Below are 26984 nucleotides of genomic sequence, written 5' to 3'. Positions count from 1 at the left end.
GCTGATACAGATAAAAATCTTCAGAGACACCGATTACCTGCTTTCAGGAATATTTGGTAATTGTGACAATTAGGAAAGATGGTAGAACATGAGAGAGCCAATTTATTCTAATGTCAAATATGAAAACAAAGCTTAGCAAGTATCTGCAGAAAGATGTTGACTAAGTCTGCGGCTCATTCTCTAAGAGTTGCTGAAGAGATCCTTGGGAGCACTTGCAGGGGAGGCGAAGACTCCCCAGGCTTGATCCACATGAACGAGTCTTTCTAAGGCAGCCTCATCTCTTCCTTTGTGCGAATGCTGGAAGACTCGGCTCCTGTAATGTTTCCGGAAAGGGCAAGACCGAGCTGGCTGACATATAAACAAGAAGCCGTGTCAACACAGAGAGAATGGAGCATTGAGCCCTGGGCTTTCTGGTTCTAAGTCCTCTCTCAGTCAACATTTTCCATCAACGGCTTGCCTTGCATGGCGGCATCCATCACATTTGCCAGTAACAAAGTTAGCAAAGCTACGTGACTGATGAGGACCCAAGGTAGGCCTTGATGGACCAGGGCTGCAATGTAAAATTCAAAGGAGTTTGGTAAAATTGTGTATAGGTAGAAGAGAAGGTGCCCAGAGACAGGTTGGGAGACATGTAGCTTAGGAGTTTGAGCTCATTACACGTTCCCTGTTTATCTGCAGCATGATGGTACCATTTGAATTCAGCTAATAAGACTGTGTTTGGTAGACGGAATGAAGGTACACCGCACCCAGTGGAGCAGGTGGGAGTTCCAGTCTGCCGTGTGCACCAATGTTCAATTTGAGATTCCACACATGAAGTTGTCCTTGAAGGCATGGGGTGGGCGTGGGAATCCTCGGTCAAATAAGGAGGATGCACTCAAGGCTCTGCAGCTAATGAAGATGCAACTCTATTATCTTCGGGGAAGCAGCTGAAGAGACAGTGAATATTCAGCCAAAAGGGAAAGGACAAATACTGACTTGATGGCCTTCAATAAACTCAAATTCTTTGAGAGTGGGGATGAATGCAACTTCGATGTGCCCAGACGTGTCATAAAACGTTCGCACTGGACGACGAACTTCAAGGTTAGTGCTTCGAGCTGCCCAGCAGTATGGTGGGGGAAAGGCCTGGCCACCTGCTTGGGTAAATATGAAAAACCAGGACACTCTGTAGAGCATTTCCACACGGACTCATCAGGACACACGGACTCATCAGGAGTCAGAATCAGCTAGCTGGCAATGGAGTTTTCAGGGAAGGGCCATCCCAACGGACAGAAGTGATGAGGGCTGGGCAGACACAAAGACATGCTCTAACACCTGATGGCTTCTTGCACTGTGGGGCTCCTCACTCTTGGGAGGAAAGGGCCCGAGAGAGGCTTGTTGGCCACTCGGCAGAGGCTTTGTGTTGGGGTTTGGCTAAAGAAGACCGCTAACGTCAGTGGTTTCTCAGTGTGTCCCACAGCCCACATAGGGGGCAGGCAGTTTTACACGGGGTTTCAGGGGAGGTGACTGTGGGGGGGCAGGGTTCCCGGGCAGAAGCAGGTGGTGAGGTTAATAGGGCTCCTCCACTTCTAACCTGACCAGAGTCACTCAACAGAGACGGCTGTTAGCTAGCACTGTCAAGTCTATTTCTGACTCACGGCCACCCCACGTGGCACACTGTGATGGCCCCACGGTGTCTTCTTGGCTGGGGTGTTCATGGAGGCCGATCACCAGGTCTTACTCCCGTGGAGCCAACCTTTGGATGAACCGTCAAGTGCTTAATCATCGTGCCACTTGCTAGCTAGTAACATGACCCTTTCCTCTTGGTCAGCGGAGCTAGGCCCTGACTCGCTCTGCCCCTACTGTACTGCTATGAGCAGGAGAATGATGGGGCTTTCTACTCTCATCAGGTCAATGTTAAAATCCTCTCTGTGACCTTTTCTGCTGGACTGGGAAGCCCTAGGGAGCAGGGACCAAGTCTCAGCATACAGCCTGCAGCTCTGCAACCTCTTGCTTAAAGGATTTTGAAAGTGATAAATGGACTTTGAGGCAAAACAGGCAACCTCACGACTACAGTCATACACTACATCTATCAATCATATGAAAGATTCTCGCAAGGTCATCCCATTGCTGCAGACTATTCTGAGAAATCGTGAGGATGAACGACAGACAGCAGGGCAGAAGTTCTTTTTAAAGTGTTTGTATGCTTTTCAACCCACTAGAGCTAAAATCCTAGCACTTCCACGCACAAGCAAAGAACATGTGACAGGAGATTTTAATCCAGTGTATGACTATGTTTGCCTTTCTCTTTGTAAACTGAAGGCAGGTCCTTTGGATGTGGGATTTGTTTTAGTTCAATTAAGAGAGGATATCGAGTCATGGAAATTGCTTTCTTTTCAGGGCTCATCGTTGGATCGGAACATTAAATGAGGAAAGGAGAATTATTTTCACAATAGTGCCATTTTTATAAGTTATCAGAAATCTCATGATTTAATACTAGGATGAACCATGGAGACACCAACGGCATCCACCCCCACCCTAACCGGCCCGGAGCCGATTTTCCCTGGATGAGTTTTTAACTGGGTTAGTGTCGAGCAGGTGGGATCCTTTCTTTTACCACCCACACTCAGAAAGACACACTTTCACTCCATTAGCAAGGGGGTGGTTAATGTTTTTTTTTAAGCCCAAAGAAGCACTTGAGGGCAAGGACCCTCAAGAGGCGGAGTTCACACTTTAGCCATTTAGCACAAAAATGCTGAATTCGGTGGAAATGACTAGAGGATGGGAGTCTCAGTCCGACACCGAACACGACAGGAGTGGGAGGGCACGTTTCCTTCCTCTCTGCCTTTTGGAAAGAAAGCTGCTTCCTTGCCCAACCTTCGTTTATCAAGATTTGAAAAAAAAGCAAACCCACAAGCACCTATCATTTGACTCTTTAAAAAGTATACCTTTGGATAAGCTTGTGGGGGAAATATGAGAGACGAGTCAAACTGAACATGGGATCTGGGGTCAAGGTCCCCAAAATTAGGTCTAGTTACTTGTCTTGAAATTGAACGCCAGTTCCCTTAAGCTTCATTTTACTCACACCTGGGCTCAGGTGAAGCCTGCCCGGCACCATGCACAGAGGGTATCCAGCAGATGGGCTGGCAACTGTAGGGCACTGAGAAAACGCTAGCTTTCAACCTTCTGAGAGGGACACAAAACATGGTGCAGGGCACTCAGGAAATCTACAATAGAGGTGGCAGGGGAAACCGCATGCCAGGCATGAAAGAGAGACACACCGAGTGAGGGGCAAGGCTCCAGTGGAGTCCGTGGGCTGTGTGAATACATGGATGGAGATTCAAGTCCAGCCAGAGGCATCTTGGGAGAAAAGCCTGGAGCATCCACTTCTGAAAAATCACCTGTCAAAAATCTCAGGGAGTATAGTTGTCAGACCTACTAGGGGTCCCCATGGATCAGCAGGCAACTTGTTTCTATGACTTGAGTGCTAGGAGATGAGCATGGTCATCCCAGGGGAGCAGCTGGGGAAGGCCTCCTGGCAGAGGCAGAGGCAGAGGGGAGTCAGCGCTCTGAGGACGGGCAGGAGTTAGAGCAGTGGTCCTCAACCTTCCTCATGCCGGGACCCTTTCAGACAGGTCCTCGTGTGGTGGTGACCCCCCAACCACAAAATTATTTTCACTGCTACTTCATCACTGTCATGTTGCTACTGTGATGAATTGGGTGACCTCTGGGAAAGGGTCGTTCAACCCCCAAAGGGATCGTGACCCATAGGTTGAGACCTGCTGCTTTGGAGGCTGGAGTGAGGAGGGCAGTCAAGGCAGGTATCCACAAGGGCAGCACTAGCACACGGTCACTCTTGGTAACATGCCCAGCCTGGCCACCTATGGGAATCACAAAAAGGTGCTGGTGATGGTCACGGGTCTTTAGAAAATGCTGGGCTGAGTTCCTGGGCTTGCTCTTGGCGGGCGTCAAAAGGCAGTGAAGGTTTGGGAGCAGGAAAGAAGCAAGGCCAAATCACATAAGCCAGAAAGCCCGCAAGTATACAGCGTTCACTCTAGTGTTATGAACCGTGCTGCTGTGAAAAAATCCCTTTCATTACACTAATACTTGGTAAATCACTGAAGACCGGCTTCAGAACTCCAAGGAAAACATTTTATGAATCGAAAGCTCTCTACAATATGGTAGCAATTAAATGAGATAACATAATAGCCGAGGCAGAACCGCTGCGCTTTCCCCACCACACGTTGGAGCAGCTGCAGCAGGAACCGCATGTCTCCTCTTCCCAGTTATCCAGCCACTCGGTTCCATTTCTGGGAGGCGGGTGGGGGGGGAGGGGCAGCGGGAGGAAGCAAGAAGATGACGGAGGTCAAGGGGCCTCCCAAGCTCTCCTTTCTCTAATCAGAAGGACTGAGTATGCAGCACTCTAAGGTGCTGGGCGAAGGCCAACGCCAGCCCAGGGAGGCCTCTCAAGTTCCAGCCACTTGCTTCCAGGTCCAGCCCAACTGGGCCAAGGTGTGCAGTTGGGAAAGGTGCGCACCGTCCCCCGCCTCCGCCCGCCCCAGGGTGATGGGCTGCCTGCGTTTCCGGGGCATACCTCCCACTGCTACTTTATTCACTGCAGCTGGCCCTCAGTTTATAGCCTGCTTCGTGTATTAAAATTCAAATGTGGAAAACATTACCAGTATCCTCCTTGAATTTTTTTGTGGTGAGGGGAAAGGGAGGTGGGATTTCCCCCCACCCCTTTTCCTCCTCTCCCCCCCCCCCCCACCTCAACTTCCTTTTTATAGTGGAATGTATCAAATGGTCAAAGGCTAACTTCAGACTGACTGAATGCAAAAACTATTTCCTTTGTTCTCACGCTTTTTGTTGTAAAAATTCATGCCCCTGTGCAGGATGGAAAGACATGCTGCGTTGATCTCTTTGGCACACGGGAGAGGGACAGATGGGGAAGATGAGATTCTGCTGTGGGTTCACTGGAGCGGAGGGTGGGGGGTGGTTCCGGGGCAAAGGATGACAAGGGCAGGAACCCACTGGGGGTGTGGGGGGTGGAAGCAGGCTGGGGTCAACAGGCCATAGCTGGGGGGGGGGGTGTGCTATTGTCAGCTAGGCTCTAGGTCGAACACGTGGCTGTTCTAGATCCATTCAGCAGGAACTTTTCTTCATGAGCAAAATGAGCAGCTAGGTTATTACTGCAGAGTGCGCCCCCTCGCCCAAATCACGTCAATGATGTTACTACCTGTCATCATCTGGCTACCTCCCTCCTTGTGCTCCTGCAGGTCTCTTCTACCTGGGCCAGACAATGGCCCCTCCCCACCGTCACCACAGAGAAGCCTGACCTCGCACCAGGCTCTGAATCACACGCAGAGAAGGCAACTCAAAGGTCAAAGCCTTCCAAAAAGGATCTATGTATAGTTTAATATTTTAGAGGCCCACTTAACCTACACATCTGGTACTTAAGAGCAAACTTTACATATTTATGGGGGAAAAACCCAAAAAACTGCCTCTGAAGTGATGCCCTGAGAGCCTGTTGCATCGTTTAACATATGCAAAATAAACAAAGCTACAGAAATTAAACGATTTCTCTCTTGATTGAGAGCAGATATACAGAAACGGTTATAAGGCTCAGATCTGGCTTTTCATAAAGCCAGATTTCTTAATTAAAAGCAGTGTTGTTTAAACACTGTCGTTTAAAAAAGCAAAAAAAGCGCTGCACAAACTGTAATCTCATATTATACGCATCCCAAGTGTATCCGCCATGTTACCTGAGGCCAAGTAAAATTAAAATAGAGACTTTTCTTTTGTCAACTCTTAGCCTTGGACAGGCAAACCGTTTTACTCAATGATGAGTTTTCAAGGGTCCAGGTCAAGGGAAAGGAAAAAGAAGGAAGAACAGATTCAGCTTTGGTATTCAAAATGATTTTTCCACAGTTAAGGAATGAGTTCATTGCTTCTATTTATAGCAACCAGTATTTTTGGTTTCAAATTTGTTGTGGGTCTCAGTAATATACCACTTGGAATGAACCTCTTATTCTCAGTCTTTCATGAGCAGAAATTAAGAGGACAGGAGAGGACGACGATTCTGGGGGCTCCTTCCAGAACCATCTGTAAGCAAGAGATTCTGCAGCGAGGATGGCCAATAGACCATTATCCGGGCAACTTTTTAAGGAGTCCTGCCGGTGTAGTGCGTGGTTCCTCATTGGGGTGCAATGTCAGTAGTTTGAAAACCAACAGCTTCTCTGTGGGAGAAAGACAAGGTTTTCTGCTCCCAGAAAGAATGACGGTCTCAGAAACCCACAGGCAAAGTTCTACCCTGTCCTCTGGGGTCATTGTGAGTTGCAAGTGACTCAGTGGCAGAGTTTATTTTTCTTTTCCCTTTTTTAAGAAGCAAAAGGAGCACTGGGGACGCACTCGGCTGTGAATCGAGGGGCTGGCAGTTTGGATCCACCCAGAGACACTGGGAAGAGAGCTGGAGCTCTGCTTCGATGACATCACAGCCAAGTAAACCCCAAGTCTCCTCCATCAGTTGGGGCTACTCACGACCACCAGCTGCCAATGCTGACACCGGGTGCCCTCTAGGCGAGGGTAGAGAAGCCCTGTGGGTTTCTGAGACTGTAACTCTAAGTGAAAAAGAAACTCAACAGCCCCGAACAACAAACGCGTGATACAAAACAGGATACTCAGGTGTTTGCTGACAAGGCAGGAGTGCTTTAAAAAGCTATAGGCAGAATCACTCCCCACGCTATTGAGTAAATTGCTAACGTTAAATTTCCCACCAAGTGATCACCCCATGGCATTCTGTCAGGCAGATTATCTGAATCTTCACGATCATTTTTTTCTTTAAAAAAGGATGTTTTCCAAAAGTACTGGGGGAAACGTTAAGTCTCAAAAGTAGTATCGACAAACTGGCTTACATATTATTTAATAGGCACTTATTCCTAACACGAAATGCATCCTTCTCCCGCCCATATTCAGCACCCAAAGACACTGGCGATGCCTCCATAGAAGAAACAATCGGCAGCTCATTCATATCTGAAATGCCAACAAGGTGACAGGAGCTTCGTCTGAGTCTCACAGCAGAAGTTAGCAAGGAGACTCATTTAAAACTCCAGCAGTCCAACTCCCAGGTGTGTACCAAAGGCAAGGAGGCCTGTGTTCTCACACAGGCATAGACTTGAAGGCACCTATCAACTTTGCTCCCAAGAGACCACCAGTGGAAGCTTCTCACCTACCGAACACCAGAGGATGGATCGGCACTGTGGGTCAGTCACACAATAATGGGCTATTTGACGGTGAAAGGGGAGGAAGCTCTGGGATTTGGTAGAACACAGACCCAGACTGTGAAACCACTGAAAGGAGCCAATCACAAACACAAAGGAATGATTCCCGAACAAGCGATTCAGAGAAATACAAACAGTAGATGCGAACAAGCCCAGGACTCGTGTGTGTGTGTGTGTGTGTGTGTGTGTGTGTGTGTGTGTGTGTAAATGGGGGTGGGCAGTTGGGACAGTGAATGGCAACAAGAGTTCTTTTGAGGAGGGAGGTAAAAATGTTCTACAGAAAGAAAAAAAATGTTCTAAACAGTTAAGATTTCAGTAATGTTGCATAACCTTATACAGAGACTTTAAAAAACACTGAATTGTACAATTTGGATGAATGGAGTGCAATGTTGTGTGAGCTGTATCTCAAGAAGCTGTTTAAAAAACAGAGAGAGGCTAAGTTGTTCTTCCTAAAATCCTAATTCTACATGCTGTTTACAGAATCTATAAATCTCCTCACTTACCATGAGCGAATGTCTGTTGGCTGATAGAAGACCGGTTCCATACCCTGAGCCCAGTCCACCCATGGCTCCATTATGAGAAGGCCCAATGATCCCATGCATGTCCCCGTGACCACCAGGCATAGCTGTGGATGGGCCCACTGCATGATTCCGGAGAACATGGATAGCATCGTCCAGTCTTTCTAAACGATCTTCGATTCGGCTTTGCTGTTGGTTAATGAATAACGGGAAATTTTATTTAGTTTGCAATGTACTCACAAGTTCTAGAAATAAAATCTTAATGGACAAGAATTGCAGGTTGTTTATTTCCATGGCAAAATAATAAACATTAACAGCACCATTTCTAGAAAACTAGGGGAAACCACTAATGCTATAATTACATTAGTTTTCAAAGTCCAGTAAATTCTGTAATTCTCCAAGGTTGTCATAATATACCTGTGCTGTCTACTCTACTGGACTAGCTGCAGAGAGAACTCAGGCTTACTTTAGGAAAAGAAAACAATAATCAAATGGGAGGAATAGTCTGGCAGGCAATGGTTAAATAATCCTAAAGGCTAACAATGCACACGTACCCTACTCATGGTCCCCTTATTAAAATACCTTCTTAAAAAATGTATCTTCTTGGTTTCTCCTATGGCACATAGTACAGCGCTAAGGACAAGTCAGCCAAAACCAAAGTCACTGCCATTGAGTTGGTTCTGACTCACAGTGACCGTCCAGAGGACAGGGTAGACCGGCCCCTGTGGGTGTCCGAGTCTAACTCCTGATGGGAGTAGAAGCCTTGTCTTTCTCCCTCAGGGTGGCCAGTGGTTTCCAACTTCAGCCCAGCGTATACCCACGAGGCCGCCAGGGTCCATGAAGTAGATACGACACAGAGCAGTGTCATAGTGGGCGCATTACTCCCAGCACGGACTGAAGCGCACTAGAGTATCAGACACTGGGGCACCACTGTGAGTACTAATGGGACACCACCAGGGCCTAATACTTCTGGCTCCTCCCTCCCCAACTTGTGGGGCCACCAGGAACCTAAGGTGAGTTAGTAGGAGAAATTAGCATTCTAGGCCGAGGATAAGATGGAAAAGGAAACATGTGACCTGGAAAGCGGGGAGAAAGAGCCGATGGGACATACCAAAGAATGTAAGGGTCCTTCGTAATTAGGAGATGATGAGGCTTGCCCTCCATTTCTGGACCAAACAGCAGTGCCTGCTGATCATCAAAAAGATACCATTAGCACGACAGCATCCTAAATGAAGGAGACAGATTTGTGTGTGTGTGTGTGTGTGTGTGGGGGGGGTGTCTTTTTAAAAGAAAATGGCAATTTTGAATTTTATTTAGACAATTAAAATCTATCACAAGAATGAATGCTCCGTGTGAGAATTTGAGGAAAATGTTTTAAATATAAAAAGATATGTATTTTACCAAGACTCAGATTGCCCTCAGGCTGTCTCCTACTTTCCGAGTTAATTCTGACTTTTAACTATACGCGTCCCCGGTGCTTCCCAGAGGTTTTTCTTGATCTTTCGTGCAAGGCTAGTTGATGTTAAATCAAAATTCCTTCGGTGGGACATGGTTTGACGTGTCTTACAACTGATACTTGAAGAAACGACAGGACTATGAAAGAACAAGCGCTGGCAGTGAGCTACTACCAAGCCAGTCTGGTAAAAACCAAACCCCAAAGAGCCTTCAATCAAATAGCAGGGCAACTAGCTAAGGAAAACAAACAAAGCAACGAAAGCCAAGCTACATGCCATCGAGTCACCTCCGGCCCCGGCGACCCCGCAGGGCGCGTAGAACTATCCCTCTGAGCTGCAAAGACCCACGTTTTACAGGCGTGGAAAGCTCCTCTTTCTCCCATGAAGCAGCTGGGCGTTTTGAACTGCCGGACTTGTGGTTGGCAGCCGCTGCATAACTTACTATACCCCGGACCTCCTCTGAGAAACGAACAAGTTTCTAGTTTCATCCAAAGGAAATAATTGTTCTTCCGAATCTTTAAACTTGAAGGTAAAGGAAGATTCTTGCTGTAAGACATATTGCACGTGTAGCCTCCACAGTAAACACCATTTTACATTTATAGGTAATGGCACATTCAGTGTTAAAACTCACAAAGTGCTTAGCTTAAAAAAAGGTAAACTATTATCCAGGGTCTGACTGAAAAAATTCATCCCCAGATTTTATTTTTAACCACTTTCAAAATCTACTCTTCATGTCTTTTCTGAGTGTGGTTGTGAGTATAATAATTTTATGCAAAATAAAAATAGAATCTTGTGTTCAATTGCTTTTTGTGCCAGAATTTGGACAGAGCCATCAATGTGAACCTAGCAAGCTGCCTGCATACTTGCATCTTCATAAAAGTGCTTTCTCCCGATTGTGAGCTCTTCCAGGATGAACGACCGGGACCCTGGGGTGGCAGGCCCCAGCCTTATTTTTTGTGCCTTCTAACCTAAAGCACACTGCTCAGATTGTACAGTAATTTGGGGGCATTTTCTGGAAAGATCTGTGCAGCATCACTTTCTCTGCCCAGAATTAACCAAGAAGAAGAGTGGAAGCACAGATAACAGGAGCATCTCAGCTTAGCCAATTCTAGCGGGCAGTCGTCGACTGCCCCCTGGGCTATCTCAGACTTCCCATCAATGCAAGAACAGCCAGCCTCGTTCTCTCTCAGAACTGCTAGTGGGTTTGAACCACCAACCTCGTGGGCCCAATTCTTATCCTTACTGGAGCTCAGCACACAATCCTATAAAACCGGGGCAACCAACTAAAGCATGGTAACTATTTTCAAATTTCATGAAGACCTCAGGTGATTCTCCAGTAAATGATAAAACAGGTGAAATTAAGAGCTGCTCTGGTTCTAGTGGGGAAGTTGGAATTCTACCTGCTCCTTCTCCTTTCTCACCTGCCTCTCTGGGCCAGATGCCATCTCATGGCCTCTGTGCCCACACCTCTGCTTCTGGATATGGATTCTAGGAACAGCTGTGCAGAGCCTCGCACTCTAGTACTGACCCAGAAGAACATCACAGTCCTACACGTCACTTTCCATTTCTAGAACAAGCACATCAAGGGGCATTTTCACGCCTCTCTCCTTATCTTCCTGACTACATCTCTAGTTCTTTCCAGTTTGGGCCTGGTCTCTGCCCACAGGGATGTCAGGATCTAGCTGGCCCTGTCTTTGTCGCTGTGACATCCCCATTTCAAGATCAACTTGGAAAAGGCTGATACGAAGGCCCACCGGAGCCATGGCCACCATCTCTGCAAGGTGTGGGGCATTTGAAATCCCTCGTTCTCCAGCAGGGCACCCAGCTAGGGATGTGAGTGGTACTTGCTGGAATAACAGAAAGTCCACGAGGCAACATTTGGGCAAATGTCTTCACCAAAAGTTACAGTAAGGTCAGGTTTCACTTAGACACAGATGTGGTTAAGTTCTGGCGTCAAAAAAGACCTCTGACAAACCACCAGTCCTCTTCCCAAGGAGCAGAGATGTGCACCAGGTCGGCTTTCCTGGAAGCATTTATATTGGTGGGCAAGGAGCCTCTTAAACGAACCTCGGAAAAGTACAGAGCTTGCTGGCATAATTCCACAAATCATAGTTACTCAATTGGAAGACACAGGTCAGGTTAATTCGCTGTCTTTTTTGGGGGGAAGGCAGAGATCCCCTTTTATGTTGCACAATCACCTCATAATTGATTCACAAAACTGGAGAGTTTTTTGTCTCAGACCCTCCATGACAGAGCCCTTCAAGATCTCCGTGGGAAATGATCCTTTTGAGTTGAATCAAACGCAACTCATTCCCCGACCCAACTCACTGGCACTGAGTGGGTTCTGATTGACAGCACCCCTGAAGGATGGGGTGCAGAGTTGCCCCTGGGGGTTCCCGAAATATGAAACCTTTATGGGAGTGGACAACCTCATTTTGCCACCCCATGACTACACCCACTGAGTTTCCCTTGTGGGAGTTTCACAGGAGCACCCTATTCTGCAGAGGGTGTCCTTCCTAAAAGCCAAGAAACACTGAATAAATACGTTTGTCACAACCTTTGTGGCTCTACAAACACCCAGTCATCTCCTATTTTGGAGCGCTTTTGGTGTAAATGGCTCTGCCTTCATATGGCAGTCTGCCTTTTCCCTCCCTTCTATTTTTCTGTACAGGAATGTGATATCTGGGGATTTGGGGGGGAGTTTCCACCTTCTAGAACAGGAAGCATGAGGGGGAAAACTCACTTTCAAAACCTGTTGCTAGGTTCGAATGGCATTTCAAGTACATACCTGAGAGCGAGGGCGGGGAGCCAACAGGAGTTGAAGGGTTTGATGAGAAGCTGTTGTTGGTGTGGTCTGGGGAATAGATCTGGAAACCAGGGGGAGAAAACAACAACAAAAAACAACACCCTTCATTCATTCAGCAAAAGGAGCAAATGAGGCTTTGACGCGACTAAGTTGCAACTCACTTTAAACATTTCAACTTAGGAAATAAATACAACCATCAATTATAGTACCACTCTGCTGATATGAAGAAACTTTACAACGACTTAGGATTTCAAAAGGCAAATGATTGAGGTGGTGTGGGATGGTGGAACACAAACTGGGTTAGGGGGATGGACCAGCAGGCTTCGGTTCAAAACTTTTGCTTACTCTTTTCTGGCTGTGTGGCTCTAAGCAAACCGTGGAGCCTCTCTGAACTTTCCTCCTCCCCAACAAAGGGGGGCGGGGCGGGGTGGGGTGGAGGGGCAATACCGCCTCTAAGACACTTTCCCAACTCCTCCTTTGAGATGATTAAGGTATTGGATCCCAGGCATTTGAAGAACTGGATGAACGGACAGCTGTTACATGCGTTGGGGCTCAATGCTAACGTACCCCCCAACTTACTTTCTGTCCCCAACGGTAAGGAAGAGCCAACCGAGCAGCCGGCATGTTGGTTAGAGCGCTGGCTTTTCATTTCCATTTATAAATGGCCACGTGTGCCTTTTAAAGAAAATACCAGGTGTGCTTCCTCAGACATGTAAGATGGGCCATGGTGTTCACTACTGAACATGCAAGAACTGTTCGATTTTCACTTCCTGGCAGCGGTCCCGCAAGGCAGAGGAGTTAATTTGCTGGGTACCAATTGCCGGACAACCTCTCTTGGACCTCGGAGCCTTTGTCATTTCGGCTTTTTCAGAGGCCTCGACCCAAGTGTTTTTTTCTCAACGCCCTTTGTGAAACCAATCCTAGCTTTTCAGTGATCACCCTTCCAAAGAAAACGAGAGAAGAATACGAGATTCAGAAATCAAGACAGAAAATCTAGACGGGTGAAGACTGAGCACAGCCACTGGCCCCTAACGGGGCGTTCCCTCCATCGTGAGTACACCAGGTGGAGTAGAGACCTCCCCTCCACTGGCCGGTACAGCAAGCTCTCCTCCGTTTTCCCCACCGATCCTGATGTGAGAAGCTTGTGCTTCCCTGCCCCCTCCCAAGACAAAAACAGAAAAACAAATCAACCCAGAGCTCTTTGCCATTCATTTCCTAAACTTCCAAATGCCCACTTGTGATTAAAGTCCACCCTTGTACAACGGCATGTGTGGGTTTTCCTCACCGAAGCGAGTGCTTTCCCCAGAGCATCTCCAGTCTGGGAGCCGCCTGCTGCTCCGCTTCCTCTATTTGCTGCAGAAACAAAAGGCAGAAGATGAAAACCAGGCAGGGAGACGTCTCCCAATTTTCTATTCCTGGTCCATTTACTCACAATTTAATTGCATTTTTAATGCTAATTACAACACATTAATCTTTAATTAGCATTAATTTGTTTGCTGAGGTAGATGTCAAATATATTCATGTTACAGTTTTTACAGATAAAATAGAAACCTGACTCCCTGGTTTAAAGATAAAGCGTCTTGCTTGCTATCACGGCCCTCGTGTCGCGTACGGGCAGCAAATGGTGAATGGCTGCAGGACGACCTGTGCTGCCGACCCGCTGTCACGAAGGCTTCTTGCAGGGGCTGAGTCCTTGAACCGGATTTCCTTTCTTTTTTAAAAAAAAACTTTTTCCCTCTAGCAAATGGAACTACTGTCCAACAGAGAAATAAAAACTTACTTTAAAATTAATGGAAACGGAGTGCCCCTCTCAGAGTGTCACAATAAATAAAACCAAAATCCTGAGAAAAAGGCGGGGCTTCCTAGAAACGAAAGTACTTTTAATACTTTCAACCACTCATTCCTTAAAAAAAAAGTTCATTCATACATATTGACATCTATGTTCACAGTTAAACACCTGTTGAACTGTTGTGTCCCTAAGAGTCTCACATTCCAGAGTGGAAACACATCTACATGGTCATGATGTTTCGTCGCAGTCATCTTAAACACTGATACTTCTGTCTACGAAATAGTGGAACAGAGGGCTGGTCACAAAATGGTACGCACGGCAGAGTGCCATTCAGAGCCAGCTCTGTGCACCCAGGGTCTTCCAAATCCAAGTCTTTACAAATATCGTATGGACGCCTGGATGAGCCGAGTTTTTCAGCATATTTTTAATGTGTTTTTTTTTTTGTGGTAAAAATTAGGTGCCTCAGCTGATACTCGGGGCGGCTTATACTCGAGTATGTACAGTAAGTGGTACAATGGTCTCACCTGCCTTCTTCGGAGGAGGTCCTTGAAGCCCACAGAAGTTAATACAATGTAATACAAGGCCTAGAACATTTGTTAGGGTACATGTATGGAGACTTCAAGATTAGCAAATAGATACAGCAATGAAATAAAACTCATTGAATTCCCTGGTGGGAGGTAGTGTATCAGTACAAACATTTTTTTCCTTTTTTCTATTATGAAAAGATGATTTTATTGGGGGCTCTTACACCTCTTATTGCATCAATTGCATCAGACATATCTGTCCATAGAGGGCCCTGGTTCTTTTCTATTGAGCCCTTGGGGAGAAAGAAAGATTTTTTAAGGGAGGTGGCATCTTCAATGAGTGGGTCAACCCAAACAAAACTTGGCTGTGCGCAAACACAGTTCCCAATGTCTGCCAGCTCTAGCTGCGACCCCCAAAACCACAGGTCAAGAGGTGGGCGTGCAAAAGCAAGTGGTGGGATCATTGGTCATATCGTCTCATCTTCTCTAGTTAAGTTCCCCACTGGGGACCAGAGTCCATGGGGATTATGCTTCTGACTTTCACACACGTTCTAAGCCGGACACATCCACTGGCGAAACCTTTTGGTACATGCTTTAGCCAGGTGACAGAACCCACACTCCTATTCATTTTTTTTTAACGATTAAAACAAAGAAAAGCAAAATGATCTAAAAGGAGCACAATCACTGGGTAAAACTGGCTTAGCCTTTTTCATAGCACATATTTACAAATACGGTGTAACCACACATTGATCAAATAGTATCAAATAATAAATATATAAAAAACATTTATAATCACACATTTATAAAATTGGATGAAATCACATGCGCAAACTTTGTTGCATTGGTAAGTGCTTTGTTAAGTACATTTTTACCACAGCAAAAGAGAAACACCCATTGGCTAACGCTGCTTAAGATGATCTGTGAAGGAAAATTCCGCATCTGGGTAATCTGATGCTGGGCAAGTGGAAGGAACTGGCGCTGATCATAGTATGAAAAGGGGTCAGCGGAAGACAAGTTAACTGAGATTGCATTAGGAGTTCTTTTAAAAGTACGGATTTCCTAAGGAGAAAATTTAAATTTTGAAAATATAAACAACTAGAATCCTCCCCAGCTGCCCCTCCTCCTCTACCACACATTTCCACGGTCATTAGGGCAGTTCTCTCTCCTTTCCTAGAATCAGTGTTGTCGCTCCAGTACTACATCCCGCAAACACACCCACTGCCATCGAATCAGCTCTGACCCCGAGCATATCTCTAGGAGGCTTCTGAGCCTGTGACTCCTGACTGAAGCCGACCGCCTTCATCGTTCTCCCACAGAGCGGCTGGCGGGCTTGAATCACCAACCTTGTGGTTAGCAGCTGCTTTATTTGAAAAATAGACCATTCTGTAATTAAAACCCAGAGCCATGTTGGAAAAGGCCGTAACACAGAGCCTGTGTCAAGAAGGGCAAGACCATCTCACTAACAGATTGAATTAGCCACGAAAGTCGTTTTCCAGAGACTGATTCTTCCTCTGCGCAACTTCAAAACAAGTGCTTGTAAAATTACATAGGCAAAAGTTGGCTTCAAAAACTGGTGGGGGAAATTCCCGATCTCTAATGGTAATGTATTACCACCCCCGCAACTCCATGGAACCAAACAAGAAGACCGCAAACATCAACTAAAGATACGGTAGTCACACTTCACTGAAATAACACTTCACAAAGATACAAGACATGGTGACAAAATATCCATAGAAATATTATAGAAAGGGTGAACTAAGATTATACTAAAGGAAAGACAAGACTTGGTCATCCCAATTCCATTAATAACATTCAGAGCCCCAAGCTTTTCCTTCCCATTGACTTCCCTATCAATGGCCGTTCTACAGAGGGCGATAAGAATGGGCAAGAAGTGCCATTTAAAAAAAATTGCAGTCCTTTCTTCCCTCATGTTGCCATGAAGATGTTTCCCAATACTGCCAAGCCTGCTCATGGTAAGGCTACTCTTTCCCAACCCACGCCCAGGGAGCCGTTCACCTGGCAACAGCTGAATTTTAAAGTGCTTAAGGGGCCCAGCTTGCCTTTGCGTTAGGAATGTCTTTTGTTCTCTTCCAGGAAATGAGGGAGAAGCTACATGTTCAAGACTCCCTGAACATGTTCCGCTACATGCGTCTTTTTCTAAAAGATTTCTCTTTGGACTTCTAGGAGAGGCATATCGAACAGTATAAATAACTAGGAAGTAAATACATTTTTTATTTTTTCATTTTCAAATGGTCTCATTTCCCCAATGCGCTGGGTTTTCTTCTTTTTTTTAAGTAAAACACACTGGTCCTTAAATTCGGTGCTTATCCAATTCACCTTCAGGGCTTTACTGTAACAGGACTGAATTCCTGTTCTAAGTACAATTTCCTCACATTCAGATGACAGAGAGAGAGAGAGAGAGAGAGAGAGAGAGAGAGAAAGAGAGAGAAAACTATTTCCTTTATTTGGTAAAATCTGGATTGATATCTTCGGTTATTTTGTTTTTGCTCGAATCAATTTCTCTTGCTCAAGAGAAAAATAACCAGGCTCTAAGTGGAGCCGCAACATAAATATGAATGGGAGATGAGCAATTATTAAAGAGGAACTGTAATTTTGTAGGAGGATTTGACATAGCCAGCCACCCAATTATCATTCGGATGGCTGGAACACAGGTGCTCTGCCGGGCTGGAAGATGGAGCAGAAAGCTGGGATGTGTATCTTTAGCTGCGTGGTGGACCACCCTCTGCCTCAGTCTCTGCTACCAGGAAATGCCACATCCCGTGTTAGAACACACCCTACACTACACAAAAGGAGTAGTGGTGCCTGGGACCACCACCGACCAATGGTCAGGATGTGGAATGGTGTTACCCTCTCAAACACATCCATAACCCACTACCCCCTCACCCTCCACAAGGGAAGACCCTGGAGACATGTCAGGACCAAGAAGTGCGATTCAAGTAGTGAGAAGAGGCCGTTTTGTGTGGAGCATTTTCTGAACGCAGTCTGAGCCACTCTCGGGCTACCGCACAACAGAATAAACTGGTCAATAAAGACATTTTTAAAAGGGCGTGTTTCCACCAATACTCTTGTCCAGTACAGTCTTAAAACAACCCCCCCCGCGCCCCGCCCTCCCAGTAGAAGCTACCATGCCATGCAGCGGCTCATTGTTAGAGGAAGATTTTCTGGTGGGAATCTGTGGAGGGGGTGGGCAAAAAGGTAGTTGGACCAGTGACCACGTGCCAAAAATGGTTGGGAAAACCTAAGACCCACTCATTTCCTCTCCACTGGCACTCTGCAGCCCAGCAGCGCTGGTGCTGCTGGTAAGATCCTCGGCAGTTCCATCCTCACCCAGCTGTATGTGAAGGCGCGGGCCTCTTGTAAAATATAAAGTGACTGCGATCCGACGACTCTAACAGTAAAATTACTGAGAAACCAAGTCCTCCCGGGGAAAGGCCACACCGCTCCTACTAGAAAAGCCACACACCGAAATGCATCACAGGGCAGACAAATATGTCATGAGAAGTGAAACCTGTAAACCGGATTAATCCGTGAACCAGATAGCTATATGCCAGAGTGAACTTTAGCATATGTTGTGTTCAATCAATCTTGGGAGTCCTGCTCCCTCAACACTGTTTGGCTTGAGGTTTAAAAACATGTGAAACACCAGGCATTAGTGGGCCGGCCAGTTAAAGTCTAATAAAACAATAACAGTTATTATAACTATTATGTTAGTTATATGCCCAATTCCCCCTGGGGGAGGGGTGTGCGTGTGAGAATGCAGCCCCAAACCGCAGGGGGAGTCACACCCTGTGAATTTATGCAGATCGTCTCTTCCAGTGGAGAGCTCCTGGAGGCGCTCTCTCAGTCCTTTGGGCTGTGAGGGGCTACTGGATGTCACTGTGGGGACAAGGAAGGGTGATGGGTGGGGGGGGGGCGAGAAAAATGCATGTGACTACTGGCCTCTACACATGGCTCTTGTATCTTGCTCTTGCTAGTTACATGCAGTCAGTATTGCCCAAAGTGACCCCTTGTGGCAGAGTGGAACTTCCCAAGAGGGTTCCCCTGACTGTCATCTTCACAGAAGTCAACGACCAGATCTTTCTCCTAAAGAGGTGCTGGGTGGGCTCTAACCGCCAACCTTCGGGGTAACAGCGGAGACCATGACTGGGTGTGCCACCAGGGCTCCTTGCTAGTCTCTGCAGCTGGGCTCTTACGCCCACACTTCCTCCTCAACAGCCATGCGCGGACGGAGAGTCGCTGGACTGGACTGATTTTGAGCTACGCCCAGTCGCATGACTTCCCAGGAACTTCAGGGATCGAGCTAAAGGACTCTTGTGTTGACAACTGCTGAAATGCTTGACCTAAGACTTTCCTTGCCTGGGGTCACTGCAGTTGAACTTCTATTTATCAAGGTTGTCTCCTAGGTATCATAGTCATACAACTCCAGGATGCTTGAAGAACCATCCCAATTCAGAAACGCGCAAGGCAAGCTCCCACAGCTTGCTGGCAAGGGAGTAGGAGACAGGGTGCCACAAGTAAGATATTTAACTCTACAGCTCTCTACAAAAGGCATCGATGAATGTATCCTCGAAGAAATCCCAAATCAGTAGAACCAACTAAGCACTGTTTGAGAAGCTAATGGCTTCTCAAAAAGGGAGACCCCAAACACTCAGCCATCCAATTCATTCCTACTCAGAGCAGTCCTGCGTGGGGTTTGGTTTCTGAGGCTGAAAGTCTTTCTAGGAGCAGGTAACCTCATCTTTCTTCCCAAGAGCGAGGAGCGGCTGGTGGGTTCACAGTGACTGGCTAAGGTCAGCAGTGACTGTGAGCAGGCCATTGCTGACCTGACAGTGACACCTGAGCTCTTATCGAAAAGTGATAGTGGACATTGAAAAAAAAAAAGAAAAAGAAAACCACTACAAGGCTCACTCCCCCCACAAGCCTACCAAATCACAAGCTCCTCCAGATTCAAAGGGCATCTTTGATTCTGAGATGCAAGGGCTGGTTCCAGGGATGACTTGCTGACGGTTCCAGAGCTTACACCACACTCCACACTCATCACCGGCTCTGGAATATCACTGACCACCAGGGAAAACACACACACTACAGTGTGGAACAGAGATGGGCTGGCTGTCTCCCTCTGACCCGAAAAAGCAGTTTCCTAAGATACCAGGGCTCTATTATGGGAAGGCTGTCCAGCCCATGCGACTTTCACTGGGAAATTTTGGGGAAATGTGATGTCCATGTGTTAGTCCTTGGACCCCATTCTTGGGGCATTAGTATTGCTTACATTCATTTTTTTTTTACAGGATCATGTGTGTCATCTCAAACATGTGTCGGGCTCTGTGTTCCCTATTTACCAATTATTTAATTAGCTCTGTTTGTTCTTTGAGATACAGGCAATGCAACATTTCTTTATTTCCTGCATTTCAGTATGAGTGAGAATAAGCCAACTATTTTCAAAAGTCCACAGATGTATCCTATTAATCCATACTGTGCTGGCAAAAGATTGCTGACATCCGAAGAGACCGCGCGTCTCTCCAGGTTGTGGAGAGGCGGCCATTGCGGGTGCCCACCACACGCTGCAAATCACACCAAGGCCTCAGAGAATTCAAGTGCGAAGAAACACGAGCCTCCCCGACATCGCGCGATGCCGAGGCTTATTATCATAACCCCCAGCCCCTACCCGGGGCTCCTGAGTTTTAGCTGCAGGCACTGGGGGGGCGGGGGGGGCGGGGCGCGGCATGTCCTCAGAGTGTTCTCCCTTAGTGGACTATCCCTGTGAAGGCACAGTAGGGGAGCTGAAGGATCTGTCTACTGAACTTTCCTCAGGGATTACAAGACCTTCTCCCGTTCTGCTAGCAGCTGCAGACAGGCACACGCACTATGATGAAGTGAATTTCTGTGGTCAAGCTGTTCCTCTGGGTTTCAAAAGCCTCATACCGATCCCCCTTTCATGTATTTCTGCTCTGTTTTATTTCAGCCAAGATACTTCCCTCACCGAAACGGGGCCTACTCGTCTGGAAACAGCAGAGTCTAGCTTCAGGATGTCTCCGAGTCCATACGGAGATGCAGAAGACACGCTGATCATTTCACTCTGCGCCAACCACACTAGGAGGCTGTCCTTTCAGCCACAAGCTGACCAGCCGACACGAAGCCGAACTCGGTCCCCAGGGGACTTGCAGCTCTGGGGAGCATGGCTCCAGGAGACAGCACCCACCTGACCCAGGGCTCCCTGTTCATCTGGAGCTCCAGCACCTCTCTGCCAGGAGCGCTCCTTTCAAAAATCATCCCTTCTCCTTCCCCCATCAGACAGTGCCTGAGAAGTCCTTTTGCCTCAACCCAAAGTTTGCTCCCCTTCGTACCTTCCTAAAAACAGAAAACGACTCAAACCAAAAGCAGACAGGCAATCTGTTGTCTTAAGTAGATGAGTGGTCGGCACGCCTACCTCCTGCACAAGCAACCCTCCTGACTGCGGGCGTGGGGCTTTCCGCGTGGCAAACCACACTGAAGTGAAAGATGCCTCTCTCACTCTTTCAGTTCTGCAGTTCTGTCTTTTCTCGTGTTGCTCAGAAATCTGCCAGAACTGCAACTGCGACCAAAAACGTCCCCGTGTGACCTCTGCTCAGGGCTCTCCAAGGTCAAATGGATGCAACACATGGGCAGAAGCTTTGTTATGGAAAAGTTACAAAAATGGAACCTCTTTCCTAAATTTGGTTCTCAGTGAGACAGGATAGCGAGGGCTGTTAGATGGCTCATCTCAAGTGTGAAATATATTATTCAATAAGCAGGGAGTGTATTATTTAGGCAGAGATTATATTTGCAACATTCAAAAACACACCTCTTCTCCTTCATCATAAATGCTCGCACATAAGTGAATCACACCAGCTCCCAAAATTCTAGAGATGATCTCAAAAAAAAAAAAAAAAGAGGGGGGAAGGACCGAGGAAGGGTATAAACACCAGAGTCATTCTGTCACCAATTCTCCTAGAACACCCCCTCAGGGCTCTGACTAGTACCCTTCTGAGAGAGAGAGATAAAAGATGAAGTTGTGGGCTGGAGCTAGACCAGCCAGGCTCAGAAGGGGGTGGATGCCCACACCTGTAGCCTGGACGCTTTCCTCCTTCAGCGGCTGGACATCCTGCCTGGTGCTGGTTTGGGAACTGCCTGTCCATGGAGAGGAGCACAGTGAATCAGGTGAAAAATGAGAGGCCTGTACCTGGAGTTGCCTGGCAGCAACATTCTCCTTGGACCTTAGCTAGGCAACTTGCTGGAGACAGAGCAGTGAGTGGCAAGCTCTGGCCCAACCAAGTACCACCATTCACTTTCTCATCTTCCCTGAGAGAGTTAGTTCAACTGCTTGGTTAACCCTGACGGACCCCAGGACACCGTCATCTCAGCGTGACGTTCTCCTAGCTGTTGACAGTTGTCTTTAAGGCTCACACAAAACTAGTCTTCGGAAGCAGTGGCTCCCTATGCTTAGGAGTTTGGCAGGGCAACCAGAATCTGATAAGTCGGCAACTCCTATTAAGGCGGAGTGGGCTTCCTGTGCCACTAGTTTAAACCATCTAGGGCCCCATCTGACAAAAATGGCCTTTGTTTGCTCGGTGAGCATGTGGAGCGCCAAGGAATTTGGACCACAAGTTTTTCCACCACGGATTCTGAAAGTTATTTGGCCCCTCACTCCCTTTTTCAGGAAGAAGGGGAAAAAAAAATCTACTCAGCATCCCCTTGACAATCAAACACTTTCTGTAATATAGCCCACACTCCAGGACAAAGTATAGGTATCAGCTTCTACAGTCCCCTGGGCTGCCCCGCTGGCACCGCAGCCACCCCCCCCCACCATTCCAGCACTCCCCAGAAGGCAGTATCACTTATTTTAGAAACAGTGATTTAGACCCCCATTCAATCTAATGACTTCCCACTGGCCAAATTTTGGTTCCTTATGACCCAAAAGTGATGACGGTCGAGCCAATGGCTGCTTCTCTTTGGTTCATCTGTTTGTCCATTCAGTTACTGGACCTAGCTGCATCTAAGTGCGGTTCACTTGTGAGGAAGGAAAGAGCTCCTTTGTCCTCGGCCCCTGCCGTTGACCCTTCGGATCAGAACGGGCATTCCCAGGGCTTACCCATGATACTGTCTGTCCCGTTGGCAGGAGGCGTGCAGGAAGAGGCGCTGTAATGGTTTGTGCCGCTCCGGTGGAAAGTGGACATCGGAGGAAGACTGGAGTTGATGTCTGCTGAGGAGTGTGGTGGGTAGGTCTGTAACAAGAGGCGGAAAAGGAAGGCCACCTTCAACGACAAAGCATCTCGTCTGGTGCTGACACTTCTTTCAGAGCTCCCTCCCTCACTGCGTGGGGAGAGCCTTTCAAGGCTTGTTGACATACCCGAGAACCCGTTATGTGGGATTGGAAGGCTCTGGCTTGGTTAAATAGCAGACCACAGAGCTGGGGATGCCATAAAACGTAGGGAAATGCAATTGCAGTGGAAGACAGAAAGAGTCACACGCTCTGCATCTGAAAAGTACTTACACAGACCTTAAGGGCGCCGCTTAGATTTTTGCAACATAAAAGCCAATTTTTAACATTTTTTCAAGGAGCCCACTGGTGCAGTGGCTATGCATGGCAGTGGGCAGCAGCTTGAAAGCCCAGCTTCTCCGTAGGAGAAAGGTGACCGTGTCTGCTCCTGGGAGGAGTCACAGTCTTGGACTCTCACAGGGACAACTGTAACAGGTGCACTGTGAGCCAGACTCGATGGCAGTGAGATAGATTAGTTTAGAGGGATTTCACTTCACAACGAATAAAACCCTATCAAGGTTCGCGTGGTTACAGTACACCTCAAACTTTCGATACTTACACGGAAAATACTACCTTTGAAAATATTCCTTCCGCCTATCCCAAATAGCCCAACTTAACAGATTCCAGTGAGGAAGATGAGATCATGTTCTTAAAACATCCAAGGTTCCCAAGAGAATGACATTGAAACGTTTTTCATTTTCCGTGTCTCTTTGATTGACCAGAAATTTCCTTAGGCCAACAACGGAATTTATTTCTTTTTGCTTGGTAGAGAATATCTTGTCAAAACCCAAAGTCAACTCAACTGCCGTTGAGTCCACCATACAGGATAGAGGAGGGCTGCCCCGTGGACTTTCACCAAGGCTGGAAGTCATTGAGGGGGTAGAAAGCCTCATTTCAGGAGTGTGGAGTCCCTGGTGGATTTGACCCACAGACCTTGTGGTTAACGGACCATCTTGTAAGCCACTACGTCACCAGAGTTCCTTAGAAATGACTTTATAGCACCCAAAAGTTTCCCCAACAAATGAGGTTCTTACAGCTTAGTTACCACTGAGTCAATTCTGAGCCAATTTGTGTACAGACAGAACCACTTCGTAGGGTTTTCAAGGCTGCGAAACAGACCACTGGGTCTATCTTCTGAGCGTAGAGTTAGTAGCCCGTTCAATACAATAGTACAGCAATCTGAACGACTGGATAAGGCACAAAGCACTTAACTGGAAAGACTATGTGAGCATTTCAAAATTCAAGGGAAAATTGAAATGAAAGAAAATGGACGCTTTCTATCAACTTTCTGAAGTATCCTCATAGTTCTGCTCTAGAGCTAAAGACTACAAATAACCGCAAAGAAAAAGAAACACAATACAGGAAAGTAATCAAGAACCATGCTTTGCCTTCACCTCCATATTATTATTCCATGCTGAGTTTTTTTAAGGATGGAGACATTTTATAAGTGAATCAAAAGGATGCACTGATGAAAGGGGGGAGAAGTAAGGATAAAAATTTTAAATTTATTAAATAATGAAATCATTTTAATAATGAACTCTAGTAGTCATTCGGTATGGCAGGAAAAATTATTTCTGGGAGGTTCTCTGGAACCCTGGACCTAGGTGTGAAATAGTGGGGCATTCCAGAATGTAAGATGAGGGTCAACATGGAGTTCAGAGAATGAGAACAATCAACTCCCGTAGAGTTTTAAAGTAGGAAATCAAAGCAATTCCCATCACTCTGTCCTTGGTAGAGACTCACAGAAAATTGGATGCTGAAAGAAATTATGGAGATTTACAATTAGATTAATTTAGAAGGAAAAGTGTCTTGAAAAGTACTGTCACTTCAAGATGTGCTCAATGTGTCCCTGAGAATATCAGTAGTCTATGAGCAGCGTCTCTCTTAGAGGATTTGGGGATCAACTCCAAGAGGTCTTCGTAAGCCTCTCCTGCTTCAGCTATTAATATTATCTGTGTGTTCGGCAACAGAGGGCCCGGGGAGTGTATGAGGTACAGAGTGTGGATTTACATGCCAGCTATCTGTGTATTTGGACTTATGATACCCAAAGATAGCCTTTTTCGTGTTTACAGACGTAGTAAGAGTGTTCCTGTTCATTATACTTGTATAAACTCTGGGGTTTGTTAATTAAAATATTTAAAATAATAATAATTGACAGTATATACCAAAACAAACCAAACTCCCTGTCATTGAGCCAATTCTGATTCATAGAGACCCAATGGACAAAGTAGAACTGTCCCTGTGGATTTCTGAGGCTGGTGGATTTGAACTGCTGACCATGTGGTTAGCAGTCCAACTTATAACCCACTATGCTACCAGGGTTCCTTTTCAATTGATAACACATACTCAGTATGCAATCATGCTTTGGGCTAGGGCCAGCTCCTAGTCTCCACTGACTTCTCATGCAGGAAAATTCTTTGCTGTAAGGGGCTGTCCTATGCATTGCAGGGTCTCGACCAGAGTCCTTGGCCTCTACCCACTAGATGCCAGTCGCAAGCCCTCTTCCCTCAGTTGGGACGACCAAAACTGTCTTGAATTATTGCCAAACTTCCCTCGGAGGAAAGGAAGGCAAAATCACCATCAGTTGAGAGACTCAGTGGGCGAAGAGTTGATGTTACAGACGAAGAGAAGACCACAGAACTTCCTTCATGTTCAAAATCTACACTCACTGGGCTCGCTCGCTCTGTGGTCTGAAGGGCAAGCATCCACGACGCAGACAGCCAGGGTGCGATCCTATTTTTAAAAAGAACTCTGCCAAGTCATTCCTAACTGAAATCTTTTACCCCAAACACCCATTCCACAGCTTAACCACAAACTTCACTCATCTGAATGACTTTGTACTTGCAACTGCAAGTAAGGAGTGATTGATTGTGAGATTCTCGCCATTGAAGCTGAAATTGAAAAAGGAACTTAAAACAATTAAAATGGGTGACTTCACAGTTGCTACCGAAAGCCATAGGCTGTATGCATTTTAATCACACACTGCATTAAAACACGTTGTCAAGTGGTGGTGGCAATGTTTTCTGAAACTCTTTGCCTTTAGAGAGGATCTCCATTTGCCAAATTATATGCAAAATCATCCCAGGAAAGCCCTCCTTGCCCTCACACTCTCTGTGTGTCCAGTATGGGAGCAGACAAAGGCATGGACTAAAGATGTCAGAAATGACTACTATTAGTTTCAAGCCAACGAAGGCAGAGCTTCTTCTGCATACTCACATTGTTTTCCATCAGAAACTTTTAAATGGCTCAATACTGGAATTACAATCCTTACGAGATATAATAAATAGTTTTATTTAGCTGTGAGAAAATTCATTAGGATATCTTGTCAGAGACATTATCCTATGCATTTAAGCACATTTTATAGATAACCCCCATGCAGTGGACTTGACTGGGATTAAAAAAAAAACAAACCAAAGCACCTAACTCAAAATCCTGGAGCTTTACAGAAAAGGAAATAAAGATAAGAGGAAAGAAAAGTTAAAATAAAAGGGGCAACTTGTAATAGAACTGGAGGTTAAACATAACAGCAGAGGGCTAACCCTGTGCACGTACGTGTAATCATCCTCCGTGTGGATGTGATATTGGCCAGGAGTCGACTTTGGACCTGGCTCTTCCTGACTCAGTCATGACTGAAGAAGCAAACCCAGAATAGGCCTGGATTTTTAAAATTTGAGTGAACCAGAACACAAAGTGGAAGAGGACAAATTAATTCCAGGATAGGGGAAAAAGACGCAGGTTAAAGTCCTGCTAGAAACATAAATTCTTTATTTCCCGTAAGTTTCTTCGACTCTAAGTGGGAGGTGGGGTGGTGATGTGGTGAGAAGTGTAAACTTGAAAGCGAATCATCTGCTATTCACTGCAAACGTGCTGAAATCTGAGCGAGTCCCTGACTGACGCACTGAGACGTGGGAGAGGGTACAAGGCTGATTGCTCCTCAGCATGGACAGAGAATAGACCAGAAAACAGAACCCCTGCCACTAGAACTGACTAAATCCATGCTTTCCAGGAGGATTTACCAGAATCCTTCTGAATTCTTTTGGTTATTAAAGCATGATAAGGTTCCTTTATTTTACCTGTCATGGTGAGGGGAAAGGAGAAAGAGTACAGAAACCCATGAAGTATTTTTTTTCCTATATAAGAACAGAAAACGCGGGGGTGGGGGGAGATTGTAAAACGAAGGGTAGTGATACTCAGCGGTGACCCACCACTCAGGATCACTGAAAATTTGCTCTACTGCTTCTTGTATTTGCGGTCTCCGCCTATCTGCCTTCCATGATGAAGAGCTAGAAGTTTTCTCTGTTTAACCAGGCCTAAATACACAGCTGAATTCTGGGCCGTGAAGTT

General features: G+C 46.4%; 1 protein-coding gene across 27 annotated transcripts in view; it reads right to left on the bottom strand.

The window, feature by feature from the left end:
• TCF4 (transcription factor 4) overlaps positions 1-26984 on the bottom strand; it is a 399157-nt gene that overhangs the window by 26031 nt on the left and 346142 nt on the right. For 21 of the 27 annotated variants that reach the window (XM_075532963.1, XM_075532953.1, XM_075532952.1 and 18 more), the window contains 5 exons: positions 22473-22605; positions 13317-13384; positions 12014-12092; positions 8883-8959; positions 7757-7960 (listed from right to left, as the gene is read on the bottom strand). In XM_075532963.1, coding sequence (XP_075389078.1) covers positions 7757-7960; positions 8883-8959; positions 12014-12092; positions 13317-13384; positions 22473-22605 — 561 coding nt within the window. The remainder of the gene's footprint in view (positions 1-7756; positions 7961-8882; positions 8960-12013; positions 12093-13316; positions 13385-22472; positions 22606-26984) is intronic. The other 6 variants (XM_075532957.1, XM_075532956.1, XM_075532960.1 and 3 more) reach the window with 1 other exon arrangement.

The sequence above is a fragment of the Tenrec ecaudatus genome, chromosome 15 (genome assembly GCF_050624435.1).
Source record: "Tenrec ecaudatus isolate mTenEca1 chromosome 15, mTenEca1.hap1, whole genome shotgun sequence".
In the NCBI taxonomy this organism is placed as follows: Eukaryota; Metazoa; Chordata; class Mammalia; order Afrosoricida; family Tenrecidae; genus Tenrec; species Tenrec ecaudatus.
The sequence above is the reverse complement of the archived record's forward strand: the minus strand, read 5'-3'. Positions and strand labels throughout refer to the sequence as shown.